Raw genomic sequence first — 16,813 nt, forward strand, 5'->3', positions numbered from 1 at the left:
TGGTGTGTCATTCCCTCATTTCCTTGTGTGTATTTATAGTGTGTGTGTGTCTGCCTGTGCTCCTCGTGGGATCGTCTGTGTTATTCTGTGTTAGTCAGTGTTTCTCCGCGTCTCTCTGTCCTGCTTTCTCCATGTCATCTCCATGTATCATCCCGTGTCCTTAGGTTTTCAGGTTTGGTTCAGCCCTCGCTTTTGTTATGTATTGTGCACTGTAAATAAACTCACTCACATCATCGCCGCTGTCTGCAACTTGGATCCTCCTTCTCATCACCACGCGACTGCTGTCCCAGCCGTGACAGTTAACTTATGAAACTTATAAGTATTCATGAATACTTCCTCACTGTGTTTATGTACTTGTAAGCTTGAACTGATCAACCTGTAAAGTCAAAGAATATGACCGTTAGAGCTTGTTCCGGTCAGTGATAGGTACATCCTTCCTGTCCCCTTGGTATTTTCCCAACACGTTCTCATCCCAAAGCGTAACATATTATGCCATGTGAGAAATCGTCGGTATGTTACGCTTTCGGCCACCTAACACGTCTCTGTGTTACACGTTTGGAAACGTCAGGAAACATGAGAACCATTTGGAATGAATCTACATGTACATTTCGTTTTACTTTATCATCATTAATTACTTTGGAAAACACTATCTAATATGATTAAGACTGTGGTTAAGATTAGGGCTGGAATACACGGCTGGAACAAGTGTTACTGCCGGGAGCGTCATTCTACTGGATTCCATCCACAATACAGCGCATGTCATAGGGCGCCTATGATATGCGCAGAAGGTTACCTTTCGCGTTCCTATGGGACGCTTCGGGATGTGACAAATCATCGGTATGTTACGCGTCGGATTGAGAATGGTCTGGGTCTTATTTAATTTAATTTTTTTTTTTTTTTTTACATTTTATTCTTTGTTTATGTGAATAGGTCTCTTTATTTAATTCCATCTATGCCTTTAAAATGAAGTGAGAGCTACAGCCTTCCTTATAGTTCTCTGGCCCAGCCCATTAGATTTGCAGATGTTTAGATTTGGTTCTTGTTGGGGTCGGGTGGGCTGTCCCGGGCTCTGTGGGGCCGGGCGGCGCTGCTGCACTGGGCCCTGGTCCGGATGGGCCTGGGCCCCCTTTCCCTGGCGGGTTGCAGAGCATGGGGGTGCCTACTGGGGTCAGCGGGGGAGCTGGCCCCAGGGAGGGGTCACTTGCCCCTCCCTTTCTTCCCTCCCCATCTCCAGCTGCCTCCCTCTTCCCGCTCCACCACAATCACCCACACATGCAGGGCCTTGGGGTAGGGGTGTGTCACCAGGGTGCAGAGGAGGCATCCCCCCCCTCTGTCCCCTTCTGGCTGCCTCTGCCTCAATTTTATCTCACAACTTAGACATTCACATTACTCACACTCTCATAACACATACATATAGGATCTTGGGGGTGGGCTCACAACACGGACTCCAAATTACCATCAGGGTGTACACCTCACCCCTGGCGTCGTTGCCCACCTCTCAATTTTAAATACACGTAGACATTGAGGGCTATCAGGAGGGGCTATGCGCTTACCTGCTGCTCTCTGGCAGGTAGCTCCATGCCCTCCTGGGTTTTAATTGCACCTTAGAACACATATACATCAACACTACATATGAGCGGGTAGAGGGAGGTTTGGAGTCTTCTCACACCCCCGGTCTCTGCGGCCTGCTGGAGCGGGGGGGCTAGGAGGAGGAGTTGGCCGTCCGACTGGGGTCTGGGGTGTGGGGCCTCCCTGCTGCTGCGGAGTCGGGGCAGTCTGCTTCTCCCCACTGCAGGGAAAAGGGTAACACCACCTGGGTCTGGGTGCAGTTTCCCCCTCCAGGGGCAAGGGTACCTAGACCCGGTTCTTAGAGTACGCTTGGGGAGTGTGATTGTGTGTACAGCGTCTCTTTATGTCTGTCTCCACGTTGGTTGAGTGTGGAGTAATTGCCTATGAGAGCATGAGGGTGGGAATGGATGTTTGTATTTGAGTGTGCCTGTATGTCTGTGTCTATATGTCAGGTTGGGTATCAGACGCCACCTCTCTGGGGACATCTCAGGCCCTCCAAGGTTTGGAGGCCTATCTCCCCCCACCACTTCCCCTGCCGGTGGCAGACGCCCTCAGACATCGATGCGTTGGTGGTTCTTTGTGTCCGGGGGTGGGCGTCCGGGTACACACCGGCTCACTCCTTGGTGGCTGCTTATCGGGGCCTGGAACCTGGGGCTCGCTCGGGCCACTTCGGGGGTGGGGTGCCCTCGGCCTCTCGGCCTGGGGCTCGGTCACTCAGGCACAGCTGGCTGCCGGCGGAGCTCACGGGCACGTCACTGCAACCCCCCCTGGCTTCTGCTCCGCGGCTGCTGAGTGATCCCTCATCTGGGACTCTCCTCAGCTCTTTCTGGGACAGTGGCGCGGCTGCCCCTCTGTTGGTCTTCCTTGGTCTCTTGTGTTCTGGGGGCCTCTGGATGTCTGGAGTTTTGATCTCCTCCATACCTGCTTCATGCCCTGGAGGATGGGACTGTGGCCCCCCACACCCTCTAGCAGATCATTACATTAAGGAACCTTTTAAATACAAGCGCGCTCATGCTCACAGGTGTACACACAGGTGATCACACACACAAACTACACCCTTTTTGGCTCCTACCTCAAAGCACACTGTGCGCTGTCGATCTTACGTGCTGCACAATAATGTTTAATATTAAGTATGTAGTGTTATATTCCCATATATCATTGTGATGTTGTTTATTCTATTACTCTCGTTTTCTTCTGCTTGTTTTCTTTTTTCTTTCTCAACAGGTGATCCAGGTGATCGATATATGTATTTTTTGTCTGCTTATTTTGTTGGTTTTTGTTTTTTGCCCTTTATCCCCGTCCCTGTTCTCCGCTGTTTTTTTTTTTTTGTTTGTTTTGTTTTTTCCCCCCTCTTTCTTTCTCCCTTTTCTTTTCCCCTGTCCCGTATCTAGCAAGTAAAAAAATAAAATAAAATAAAATAAACAATAAAAGGTAAATCAAATGGACCATTACGGCAAGGCTGGGATGGTCCATTTGGTAAAGTAAATCCGTTGGGCATCTTTCTTCGCCTTTAGACAATAATTCTGATGGCAAAAGAACCAAACGGGACAGGTTTAAAAAAAAAAGAAGAAAAAAAAAAAAAAAAAAAAAAAAAGATTTGGTTCTTGTTTTCTGACAAATGATCAATTTCTGGAAAACCTCGATTGTAGGCTGGTGAATTGTTATTGACTTGAGTGAGCCATGTTTTGTTCTGCTACTGTGCTAAGTACACACAGACACACACACACACGCGCGCACACACACAGGCATAGAGTGATATCTGATTAACATATGAGAGAAGGCAGTATGACCATAAAGAACTGAAAATTGCATTAGAGTGTCACTCTATACTGAAATAGAATGAGTTGGGGGAGTATTTGCTCTGTATGGCTGTTTATCCTGCATTAGAATTAGAATAACACTTGCAAGACCCCTACAATTCTAAAAGCTTCAAAATTTAAAGCTATATATATGTATATATTTCAAAAAGCATTATAAATTGTAGGTTGTTAGATGTTAGATACACAAATGAGCATTAAAAAAGTAAATTACAGCTAAACCAAACAAACCAAACTTATTTGAAGAAAAATAAGATCAAAAATTGAAATTCAAGTACTGAACAAGTCTCTGACCACCAATATTAATAATGACCCAATTCAAAGTTCTACCAAAAGCAAGCACAGATCATGTACTGGCAATGCTGGGAAGGCAACTGAAATCTTCTGGGTGATGGGTGATAAAGGCAGAAACATCAGTGACAAAACCCTGTGGGCAGATTTCATGAATCTTTACTAGATTTGTGGTTTTTGTAATAAAAGCTTTTTTTGAATTGTCAATGATAAAACAAAGACAGGTTATGTTTTGACTGGGTTCAGAATTTGGACCTATTCAACTGTAATTATCGCACACACATATGAAGAATAGTTCTAATTAAGTAAAGGACATGGAGTGGGAGTGAAAGGAAGGGAGGGACTGGTCTGTTCTCATAACCCAAGACCACATTATATGTGAGGCATATTACAACTAAGATTTGCCTGTCTCTGTATGATAATGATAGCACTCTCAGTCAGAACAGTATGAGAAATCATTACAAAATGTATTTTTTCTGTATTTAATTTGCCTGACATTATCCAGCTAATTGGATTGTCACTAAAGTGCGACATTACTTTGAGTACAGCAGGACAGATCACAGCAACTACTGCTATAATTGTGAATATTAGAAAAAATGGAACCCATTTGGATACAACGTTCCCCCTTGATCCAGTTAAGCTTGAAAGTCAGTCTGTGATATGACAAAGTGGGTCCGAAGAATGAAAATTGAATTATTATAGAAAGACATTATATGTTTTATTACACAGTGAATTTTTCATGAAATGCCAGAGATCAGGTATCGTGTGTCGTTTCATCAAACAGGGGATGAAAGATATTTTCAATGACTCTCAAATAAATGGAAATATATATTCCAGGGTTTTTTGCCAGTGTCATATGAGCCAGGTATTAAGTGAACCAGGCCCAGACAGTTAAACCACTGCACCCTTCCTGAGCTACGGGTAGAGGAGGTAGAGCAGGTCATCTGCCAATTGCAAAGTTGGTTGTTTGATCCTTAGCTACTCCAGTCTGCATGCCAAATATCCTTATGCAAGATACTAACCCCACATTGCTCTCTGATGCATTCATCAGAGTATAAATATGGGTGAATGATAGAAAGTAATGACATAGAAAAAAAGCATAGAAAAAAGTGCTTGTATGACTGAGGCAAGTTGTGTAAACTGCTCTGAGTGCTAAGACAGAGTAGAAAACTGCCATGTAAGAACCAGTTCTTTTAGAAAATGTGTGTATGAAGTAGCTGGCTGTGCTAGTTGAATATGACTCCTATCAGGAAAAATGCTTCTGGAAATTCTGCTGTTTCTTTTAATGGGTGAAATCAAAATATCCTTTTTTCTTTTTTTCTTTTTTTTACAATTTCTCTGAGCAGTGTATGGTCTGACCTTGGGGTGAATTTCTTGGGACTTCCACTCCTGGGAAGATTAGTAACTTCCATTTGTGAATAATCTTGTAGAATGAGAGACTTTAAATTATTTGGAAAGAAGCTTCTAACCATTCCCAGATTGATGGGTGGCAAAGACCTGAATGCTTCAGAACAGCAAACTGCAAAAACGTCTGCTTTATATTTACTGATGATCAGTTAATCAAGTGCACCTGATTAGCAGTACCCGGTTGCTAGTTACCCTTGTAATTTCTATGGAAGCAATAAAGTCTACTTAGTTTTTCACACAGTGCTTCTTTGCTTCGGCTTTTGTGTGCCCAATTGCTGAGGATTTTATTTTTAATTATGTCCTGATGTGTAAAGCCTTAATAAAGAAAGAGGGTGTACTTTTTTTTTTCATACAGCTGCAATTTATTGACCAGAACTATTGAAAACATGGTAAATAATTGTCAGAAGAACAATTGTTACCACACAGAAATTACATTTTTGGACTAGAGCTGTAAAGGCTGGATTATCTCAAAATATTACAGATAGGCCACTTCAGAATCTGGACTCTACTAAAATTTTTTAACAGTTTTTCATTTTGCCTCTGTCCATTCTAAGTAGGCCAGGAGAAGACAGCAACATTTCTCGAATATGCTTTTTTATTAGAGCTTAAACCTGCATTTGTGGATGGCACAGAGAGCTGTGTTCATAAACAGTGTTTTCTAGAAGTGTTTTTGACCCCATGTAATGATTTACATGCCAGACTCATGATGCATGAGGGCCCAACTATAACAGGCATCCAGTATTTATTTTCAGACTTGTCCCTTGCATGTAGAGATGTGACATTCATAGTCTTCTTGAGAAACATTATTCTGAAACGGATTCACAATCTGTAGGTGCAGTTATTTTGTAGATTGGTGAACACCTGCCTATTTTTTTTGGAGAAACTCTGAGATGTTCTTTTTATACTTGATCGTGTTGCCAATTAACCTAATTAGGAGCAAAATCTGATTCCAGCGGTTTTTATCAAACTCAAAATATGCATTTTTTATGATTATGCTTAAACATTTGTTTTTCTTTTTTGTTCTATTTTGAATAGAATATGGGTTTAAGATTTGCTAACCACTGCATCCTCTTTTTATTTACATTTGACAGTGTCCCAACTTTTTCACAAGTAGACTATGGATAGTGACAAAAGTTTTGTCACTGTGGAAAAAAAAGTTAAATGTAGTAATGCTGCATTGAGTCAGTGAAGGCTTCTCTCAGCTGTGAATCTCAAAAGCTTTGTACACATCAGTGGAATTGCTTGTACCAAAAGTAAAATGACTGCAGACAACAATACAAATAACCATTAGTTTAAAATATAGATATAAATTAAACTTGATTAAATCATAGAGTGTGATAGATGTGGATTAGGTTATTTGACAGGCTAGTGGTGGGTAAGTGATGCACTCCCTTAATTTTAAGTTTAACTAATCATTTTTAAATATATTTGGTTGTTCTAGGATAGTATTAAGTGGAAATAATCTATTCTCTGTTTTACTTTATGATGGGGAAAGAAAAGGGGCAGTTAAGGGGAACTGAAGGCTAATGAAAATACATTAACAAACATTTGTAGCTTTTGTCTTACACAAAAGTTGCTCATGCTTAGGACCAGTCTTGTGTACAGCCAGGATCACCCTGAAATAACATCATTAGATTGACTGTCACTGTTGAAGTTTAGCATTTTGTAATGATGAAAATCGAGGAAATTTTAACAACAGGAATCCATCGGGAAATTTTAGGTGTAGGTGTAGTCATAAAAAGATGTTGGAAGACATGTTTAAAAGATGTTTCCTGTTTTGAAAAGAAAGAAAGAAAGAAAGAAAGAAAGAAAGAAAGAAAGATTATTTTTGTGTGTTGTTTCTTTGGGTCTCTGATGATGACTATTTGCAGCTCATAATTTATCCACATTTGATTAAAAGGATACGTCTAAGGAAGCCTCCTTTGAATCATTTACAGGGCTGGAGTGATGGGTATGTGGATCACTGACAGACTGATGAAGCTGCTGAGTTAATGCAGGTGGATATCGATAAAGTGCACATGCTTGCGTGCATGGAAGCTTAGTGAGTTTTATGCCTCTCATAGTGGGTGATGGAGTGTACCCAAGCACAAAAGGTTGAGGACAGCTTAACAGGCTATTAATACCCTCCAAAGCTTGAAGTCTGTTAACACCAGCATCTAAAATCCAAGGCTTTATCATAACATTTTGTGAACATTTCTCATTTATTTAAAAAATGTTGGTCATCATAGTGATAACCTTGTCATATAAGTAAATCTGTATCATTTAATTTTCAAGCTGAACATTGGCTATGAAAAAAGAACACCACTGCACTAAAACCTCTGCAAATGGTGTCAAATAAATCCTGGTAATTTGTAATTCAATCTTTTTTTTTTTATAAGGGAGTGAACCATGACTAGTAATTGCTTAAAGCTTTTTAAAAATTTGATTTATGAAAATGTATTTTTGCTCATTTAAATAAACTATAATAAATAAATTATAAGCATTTTCAAAATGTCAGAATTTACAGAATTCTAGTGTTTTACAGAAACATCAATAACACTCAAGAAATGAATAAAAGAGGATATAAAACATGATTTCACCTTTTGTATTATCTAATAGATCCCTAGGATCCGCTACAAAAGTTTGTCTCTATACATTGAACATACTTTGTACAAATTTGATATAATTATAAGATATCACTATTTTTACTCTCACATTTACATGCTATGCTATGAATAGAGCTATGTTCAGTTGCATGTTCAATGACAGCAGAAAATGTCTTGATGCCTCAAGTCAAAGGAGAATGACCAAACTGCTTTGAGCCGTTAGCAAAGCTACAGAAAACTAATAACCACTTGCTACAATTCAGGTATGCAGAAGAATGCACAACCTGCTAACCCTTGAACAGCAGCAGAAGACCACACCAGATCTCATTCCTGTCAGAAAAGTGTTGGAGTGTTTACTTACGGAGAACAAGAACTCCGTGGCGTAGCGACTGAGCACGGTTGGACTCCACGGTGAAATTCAGCATGGTGGGATTTGTGCCAATCATGCAGACACGGTTGTCTTGCTCAGCCTCACGGAACATCCGCAACAGCTGATTGGCAATGACCCCATTCAGAACAGATATGGCCACCATCGGTATGACAAAGGACAGGAATGCATTTACCTGTTCAAAAAGAGAGAAGGCTGTAAACACTGGAGATTAGTGCTGACAGAAAAACTATGTATCTGGTGCACTAAGATAAAATGTATATATGTTATTTAAAAAGCAAACAAACAGAACAAAAAACCCCAAAACTGTTAGGATGCTTGGGTCGTTGACCCAGGGTTTTGAGTTTATTATATTATTTATCATTTCTAGTCTTTGGTTTCTTTGTTAGAGTTCTGTCTTATGGTTTATGCCTCTGTGTAATCCTTAGTTGCTGTCTCCCCTGTCTGCTATTTCCCCGTGTCCAGTCAGTGTCTGTGTCTGCCCTGGTCCCATGTCTCTGTTCCCTCTGTAGTGCTTGCCTGTGAGTTTGTGTCTGTAAGTTCAGTCTGTGTTATGTTTCCTGTTTTACTTTGAAAGTCCGTGTCTCATGTAAATGCGTCTAGTTTTGCTTCCTTTGTCTCGTTAGGCCTGATTTGCCCCAGCTGTGTTTCCCTCCTGTTACCCATTCCCTGATTGCTCCCTCTGTGTATTTAAGCCCTGTGTTTCTCTGTGTCCATGTCGCGATCTACCGTTTACTATGCTGTGTGTTCTGTCTGCTTGCCTGAGTTTATTTGGAGTCTCAGTTTTGTTACCTTTATTGAGTTCAGCATTAAAGCTGTTTTGAGTTCACCTTTTGCCTCCGAGCGTCTACACTTTGGGTCCACCATTCCTGCCTGCACACAGCCCCCACATAACAAAAACAAAACAAAAAACCAGTGTCCCTCGAGGCTGATGATTGGCCCTTCCGCCATAATAGGTTGCAGATTAAAGATGGCTCCCATGTTTCTTCTGTTTGTATCTTGCTGAATGTGTAAGTATATTTTTGGCCCATCTTTCAGTTTACTTCTTGTTTTATGTCAAGATTACCCATATGGAAAAGATATATATAAATCTTATAAAGTTTTTTCTATTTATTTTCCATATGGGTACTTCCTCAAGTAGCTTTTTGTATTTTAGCTTCCCTCCCTTTTTCCTTTTTTTGACCCTTATTACTGTTTCGATTGAGTTTACTTCTGCTTTACAATTCTTATACATATCTATCTATCCACACACACACACACACACACACACACACACACACACACACACACACACACACACACACACATATATACATATATATATATGTGTGTGTGTGTGTGTGTGTATGTGTGTATATATATATATATATGTACACATATGTATGTATATATATATATATATATATATATATATGTATACACACACATATATATATATATATATATATATATATATATATATATATATATATATATATATATTTTGTGTGTGTATACACGCACACACACATACATATATATAAAAATTCCTCAGTCACCCCTGAGTGTCCTGGTGCCTCGTGTGCTTATGGGCACCCTCATGTTCAGACATGGTGTTCGTGGTGGACAAACTGTGTTTTGCACATAATTCCAGCAAGAGAACACTGCTCTGGTTCAGATCTGGCAGGTCATTCCTCCCAATCACGCCCCTCCAGGTCTTACTGTCATTTCCCACATGAGCATTGAGGTCTCCCAGTAGGACAGCTGAGTCCTCAGGTAAAGCACCCCACCCATGGACTTGAAGAAGGCCGGGTACTGTTGTCTGCCACATAAGTGCAGACAACAGTCAGCACCTGTTCCAGTTTCCTTGCCCAGCACCTCTCCAAGAGACTGGTTCCAGAGCCCAAACCATGCGTTGGGTGAGCGCGACTATATCTGGCCAGTACCGCTCAACCTAATGCACTAGCTCTGGATCCTTCCCCACCAGAGAGGTGACTTTCCATGTCCCAGTTGCTAGTCTTAGGAGCTGGGGATTGTTCCGTGAGGGTCTCCGCACTTGCTTGTGGTGCCAGGGTGGGCCATGTCCCTACTTTGAGCTACGCCTTCAAGCAGCCTCACCAGGACTGGCTCCAAGCCCGGGCCCCTGTAACCCTATGCTTATAGCCCCTGGGATCCCTGGAACACACAAAACCCTATACCACAACAAGGTAGTGATTCATGGAGGGGGTTATGATTTTGAACTATATAAATAAAATTGAACTGAATTGAAAGACTGCACATAAACATTAATCATGGCAGCATGGGAACATGCACTAACCACAAGATCCATAGAGGCTGGGGTCTATCACAGCTGGCAAGCTCGAGAAACACCAAGGCCTGAGAGAAGAGCTCAAGGAGATGTGGTAATCATTGCACTCTGGGCAGTGACCCAGAAACTGAGTGAGTGGCTCCAGCTCATCTGGGAAACGATGACTGAGATCTCTGTCCAGTGCCTCAAGATACTGCGCAGGACCCTGGTAGAGGACCCTCATGTGAATTTTTGGTTTATTGTATGGCTAATATATCATAAGCTTCCAAAATTTGTGTATTGCTAATGTATCATTAGTTTCATTAATTAACATCCAATGTATGGCACATTATTACCCTGTTGTTCAAATACGGTCACTACTGGTTCCAAAATAAACAAGCAAACATAAAGAACACCAAAAACAAACAAATACAAACAAAAAATGGAACACATAAAAATGCTAATGTTTTTTGGGCTTAAAAATTCAAACACAACAAAGTCTACAGTTTCACATTTTTGATACAGCACAATACCTGAAAGGTGCCACTGTATATGGCAATAATAATAACAATAAAATTAATATATTTTAATAATAATAATGCAATAATATTTGTTATACTTTATGATGGTGGGTTGGCAGTATTTATTGACTTCTGTCAATCATATGTGCATCATTAATAAATGAAAGGGAATCGTACCAGGGGCTAAAAATGACACGATGGTTTGTAAACTAGTGTCAGGCTTGTGAGTGTGAATGCGCTGCCACAAACAAGCAACATGCAACTCTAATAAAAACAGACACATGGAATATGCAAATTGCTGCACAGGCTTGAGGGCTTTAAAGGCAAAATGTTTTTCTGCCACTGGACAAAAATCCATGATAACCTTTCGGCATGTTGTAATTGAAGCGATGTGAGGGAGAATGGAACTCTTATTCCTCCTGGGCTCTGTTTTTCAGGCTTTAGACAGGAGGTCATTCTCAGTTTTTCTTTCTTTTTTTTTCAGAGCACACCAGTTAATAGCATAAAAACCATATTAGAAGTAAACTGTGCTGATTTGATGGATTCCATGGATTTAGAATTGACCACAATGAGGCATCTTTAATAGAACAGAATAGAATAGATCTTTATTGTCATTGTTACAAACACAATGAAATGCAGTTTGGCATCTCTCCGTGTGTGAAGTACACAATATCATAAGTATTTACACAGACAATAACACAGACAAATTTACATTTACAAAAGAAAGATATGTCCAATTTATACATACACCTGCACACATACAGATACACCCATACATACATACACGCACATACATGCATATATGTATATACATGTGTATATATATACATGCGTACATACTTACACACACATATTTCCCCATACACGCCTACATATATATATACATACACATACATGCCATCTGAGGAGCAGGTGCATTGTGATCAAGATATTGCACATTGAGTGTGAGTGTGTGTGTGTGTGTGTGTGTGTGTGGGGGGGGGGGGGGGGGGGGGTGATATTGCACATGGAGTTGGTTGATAAATAAGGTGTAATGTCCATGAGTGTTGGCAGTGCAGTTATCCTCCAATCAGGGTGGAGGTAGGGCATGTTTGACAGCCTGTGGGTAAAAACTTCTATTGAGTCTGTTTGTCTTTGTCCTGATGGACCTGTTGTATTTACCAGAGGGAAGGGGGGGGGGGGGGGGGGGGTGGTGAGTGAGTGTCCAGGGTGTGAGGGGTCTTTGATGATGATGCTGGCTTTCTGCTGAAGTCTGCCAGTATAAATGTCTCTGAGGGGGGTTAGTGAGGTGCCAATTGCCCGCTCTGCTGCAGTTTCCTCTTGTCCTCCGCGGTGTAGCAGTTGAACCAGAGTGTGCAGCAGTAAGTCAGAAGGCTCTCGATGGTGGAACGGAGGCAGTTTCCTGCCTCAGGCCCAGTACAGCCTTTGTTGTTCTTTCCCTACCTGGTAGGAAATGTTTGTGGACCAGGTAAGGTCAGCCGAGATGTGAACTCTCGGCCGCTTTCTACCCTTTCTACCTCCTTAAAGCTTTCTACCCTTTCTACCTCCTCCCCATCAATGTAGAGGGTGGAGTGTTTAGATCGCTTTGTTCTCTATAGTATATTATACGTATATTACACTTGTGTCACATCACTTGCAGTTATTTATTTATTCATTAATATTTCAGTTTTCTTGCTCTAGACCACTTCAACGTGAAATGGTGGAGCCAGTCCTTAGCTTTGGTAGACTACATTTGAAGATGAACAGGTGCTATGAAAAAAAGCTTGGATGAGATATTTGAGACGCATTATTCATATTTTTGAGATGGCTCTGTGACACAGAGTGGGCTCTATATACCCTGATGGCTGACGACTGAAGTGAAGTTGCTGGAAATTTTGCACAAATCAAGCCGAACAGGCTTTCCTTAAAACAAACTTTTATCAGATTAATTTTCAACTGGCCTTAAGCAGATTTCAGTGGTGTGATTTCATTACAGATAAAAACCCTCACTTCACAGATGAGAAAATCTTTAGGGGCGAGGAGAAAGATTCAGAATGACAGAAAGCTGATCATTTCTATCACATTAGGTTATGTATTTTCTGCTGCAAGCAATAGTATATGCAAAATGAGCTGAACTGGAAACTACAACACAGATCATATGTGAATCACTGGATAAGACTGGGTGTAAAACATCCCTGTGGCCTGACAAAATGACAAAAGGATTATAATGCCTGTGTGTTTTACAGTCGCGCACAAAGACAGTTTTGGCCTCAATGACTTTCCACCTAGACAACTGTTTATTGCTTTTTGAAACTCATCCACTGGAGTTAGCTGAGTTACTCAGTGAGTCAGCTGTAGCCAGCAGGTAACTGCTATTCTTCATCCAGTAACTGGAGTTACTGAACTTGGTCTTTTGACTGTGTCTGTGCTCTTTTGTGGCTTTTGGAACATTTTGTATTGCACTAGCAAAGTACATGGCCCACTGTTGTGCCACAGACAGAAATTTAGTGCTTGAGCTAGAGTTAATAACATTATATTATAGTATTAGTATGATACCTACTGCTTTGTTACTTTGTTGCCCTGCACATACATGCTTTGTTACTAGCAGGTATTCGTAGGGCATACTTTGGTCTTCACTTACGGTGTTACCCTAGACCATTTGTACATAAATTAAATTGCGTTCAGTAACCTTGCAGTGTCTCTTAGAATGATTTTTTTTTACTTGTTTTTATTATTGATTCTGTTTTGTTGTTGACTCTGTTCTTTCTTCTCTCTTTCAATTTTCATCTTTCTCTAATGATAATATTTGTAAATTCTTTATTTTTTGCTCATTCTTTATTAATTCTTTTAGTGCACATTATCTTGTAATTATAGACCAGGTCTCTCCTTACAAAACCACTTATCACTATTTTGTTTCTAGCTCACTCTGACGCTCCCGTCAAAAAGCATTATTGACAACCACTGGTTTGATTGTCCATAGAGAATATTTTTAAAGAATTTTTTCTATTCTCATAATGAGGCAGTGAAAGAAGCCAGATCTTCTTATTTCACTAATCTCATAAATTGTAACAGGAAAAAACTAGGGTATTATTTGAGCCTATTAACAGCATTGTTTTGTCCCCACCTGAGCAGGCTGTCATACTCTGTGATGATGGCTGTAATACATTCCTTAATCAGTTCGTTAATAAGGTGATGGACTTGAGATCTAAAAGTTCCTCCCCTTATGAAGAGGGCCCTCAGCATCCTGAGTCAATTACCTTATTAGCTCCAATTCCACTAAATGACTTCACTACAATAATGGGTAAAATTAAGCCTTCATCTTTCTCATTAGAGAACAATTTGGAAGTCTTATGGTACAAGCATTTGGCCTTCATTGCTAACCATTATTAACAGCTCAGTGAGACGAGGCTGTGTTCCTTTCGTACTGTACGCATGCTGAGGTAACTCCTATACTTCATGCCATCTTTTTTTGTAATTATTGATCTTTAAATTACATTGCCATTTATCAGCAAATTATTAGAAAAAGTTGTGGAAAGATCCTTATTATTTTGATTACAGATCTCTGAATGTATTTCTGCTGCAGAGGCAAACTGCACAGAAAGAGTCTGTTTGGGGATATCTGTTGCAGAAAAATGCATCTACTTGTTTAAGACACCTGCACCAAATTTGACACATTCACCATTGGAAAGGGATGTAAAAAAAGGTTTAGGTGGTTCATGGGATGTTCAGTACTAAGCAAATATCTTTTTGCCATTAGCTGGAATAAACCGCAGCACACTTTTTAATCTGTTAATTTAAGATTTAAATACTGATTTGCTGAAAGTGCTGAATGGTGTTCTAAGTTGTTCCGGCCTACATTGAACCTTGGCTTCAAGTGTGTATTTTCTTTTTGCATTGTTACTAGACCACGATAATTAAATGTTTGACATTTTCAAGTTTAAAATAAATAAATAAATAAATTGATAAATGAAATCTGTTTCTTGCTTGTTGATCCCAACAATTTTACATTTTAGGAAGCCAATTTTGGACTTGGTTTTTACATGCTGCATCACAGTAGACATGAGATCCCAAATTAAATGATATTACATGACCTCCTCCTTAGCAGTTGCCAGACACTTATCATGACTGCTGCAGACAATAGTACAAATACTTCCACAGTGTAACAGGGGTCTTTCTCTGCCATCAGGCTTGTGGTTACAACAATAGGACCGGCTGAGTGCCACAGAGTCGGCAACAGATAGAAACACAAAAAATGTATCAGATATTTTTGTTAATTTTTTAACAAAACAGGGAAAATTGCTTATTGCTACTAAAACACACTATATGCTAGTCTTGTGTTTGACAATAAAACTGAAGCAAAGAGATGAAAAATTGACATACGCTCTGATTCAAAGGTATTTCAGTATCTTTTGTGATTTGCCATTCAATGAAACTTTAAATAAAGCCAAACATCACCCTGTATGGCATCACTCTCACTTGAACTTTTTCTGTCTTGTCTGAACATTTTGATGAAGTCAGTGAAAATATATATTGCCATCTCAACGCAAACACATATTTCTATGGAACTATCTCGGATTATTCTTCTAAAGCAACCACTGAGTTGACTGGTGGAAAAGCAATAAGATTGAAAGCCTATTAATAGAGATAATGTGAGAGATAGCGAAGAAACAAAGTATCTAAAAAGAATGCTGAAAACACAAGGTATTAAAAGCACGTTCAGAGAAAAATTAGAGAGATGGAGCACAACAAAAGTGAGTGGGTGAGATTTGGTGCTGTTGAAAACCTTTTTGCAACAAATGGGATGTTGTGTATCTTTTATTTATTTAATTTGGCAAATGCATGAAGCAGTAGTTTGTAGTTCTTGTTTACTGTTACTGAGGAATGATGAAAACATCAACAGTTCCACTGAGAAATAATTTAAAATCCTCAATAAAATTACATTTTAGTGCCAACTTTGATTTTTGGCCAAATAATTTTCATCCAGCTGTGCTACCTTTGCTGTACACAAAATGGAGAATAAAGTCAGCATTAAAGATTAATGAGGGAAAATAATGAAAGGGTAAAAAAGAAGAAAGGGAGAGGAGGTGCTGTTTGACATCTTGCTGTAGCTGCTGTGGAGCTGCCTGTATGGTGAAAACATGCGCTGATGTCTGCCTTGTTAATTTGTGTGGATATTCGCTTAATCAATGTATGTGTAACAGCTTTGGCATCACTTCTTCCCAAAGGCATTCGCTCTCCACCCACCACATACTCGCACAGAGGCACACAGCGATGCAGTGCTGTTGTTTTTCAAAGGGATAATCGTGAATGAAAAATGTTAATGGTTTTAATGAACAGGCTGGCTGACTTATGAGGTTCCCCCTGCCTCCTAGACAAGAATGACTGATTAAAGCTGATAAGGAGAACAGCAGAAGTGGTGCAGCAAATCAAACCCTTAGCTTTAGAGTGAGACCAAACTCCAGCGTTAGTGCGAAATTCTGGAAAGCCAAAAAATGGGGGCGAGCTAATGTGGATAATTGGGAGTAAAGTGCAAGAAAACTGAAATATTAGGCATTTAATTGTGGTGAAACCTTGTTCTGACATTTGACACATGCAGAAGAAATATCAAACCTCTCTGTCTACATACACTTTTTTTTCAATTGTATTTCTTTCTCGTGACTTTTTAATATGTTTTTATTTGTCTTCCTGTTTCAGTGCTGTTCAAACCAAGTCTTACAAGATGAACTTTTACACATTTTCCATTTTGCTGTACATGAAATAAAATAAAATCTATGACAAGGAGGGGCAGGTTGTAATCCAAGTCAAACTGTGGAAGTCACTATAGTCATGCTTCACTAAATTATAAGGAGGACCAATCAGCATCTGCCAAAAGCATACACATATAAATAAGTTTTGCAGAAATTTCTGAAAAAGATTACAAAAGCGGGCTCAAAGAATGAAGAGAGGCAAATGAAACTCTGTAAATCAGTTCCACATTTGGAACCTTGTGG

General features: G+C 39.9%; 1 protein-coding gene across 1 annotated transcript in view; it reads right to left on the minus strand.

Annotated features, from left to right (window-relative positions):
- The window catches only part of ntsr1 (neurotensin receptor 1 (high affinity)), a 78,022-nt gene that overhangs the window by 39,318 nt on the left and 21,891 nt on the right, over positions 1 to 16,813 (minus strand). The window contains exon 2 of the mRNA XM_063465446.1: positions 8,031 to 8,232. Within this exon, the coding sequence (XP_063321516.1) occupies positions 8,031 to 8,232 (202 nt within the window). The remainder of the gene's footprint in view (positions 1 to 8,030; positions 8,233 to 16,813) is intronic.

The sequence above is a fragment of the Pelmatolapia mariae genome, linkage group LG20, assembly GCF_036321145.2.
Source record: "Pelmatolapia mariae isolate MD_Pm_ZW linkage group LG20, Pm_UMD_F_2, whole genome shotgun sequence".
Taxonomy (NCBI): Eukaryota; Metazoa; Chordata; class Actinopteri; order Cichliformes; family Cichlidae; genus Pelmatolapia; species Pelmatolapia mariae.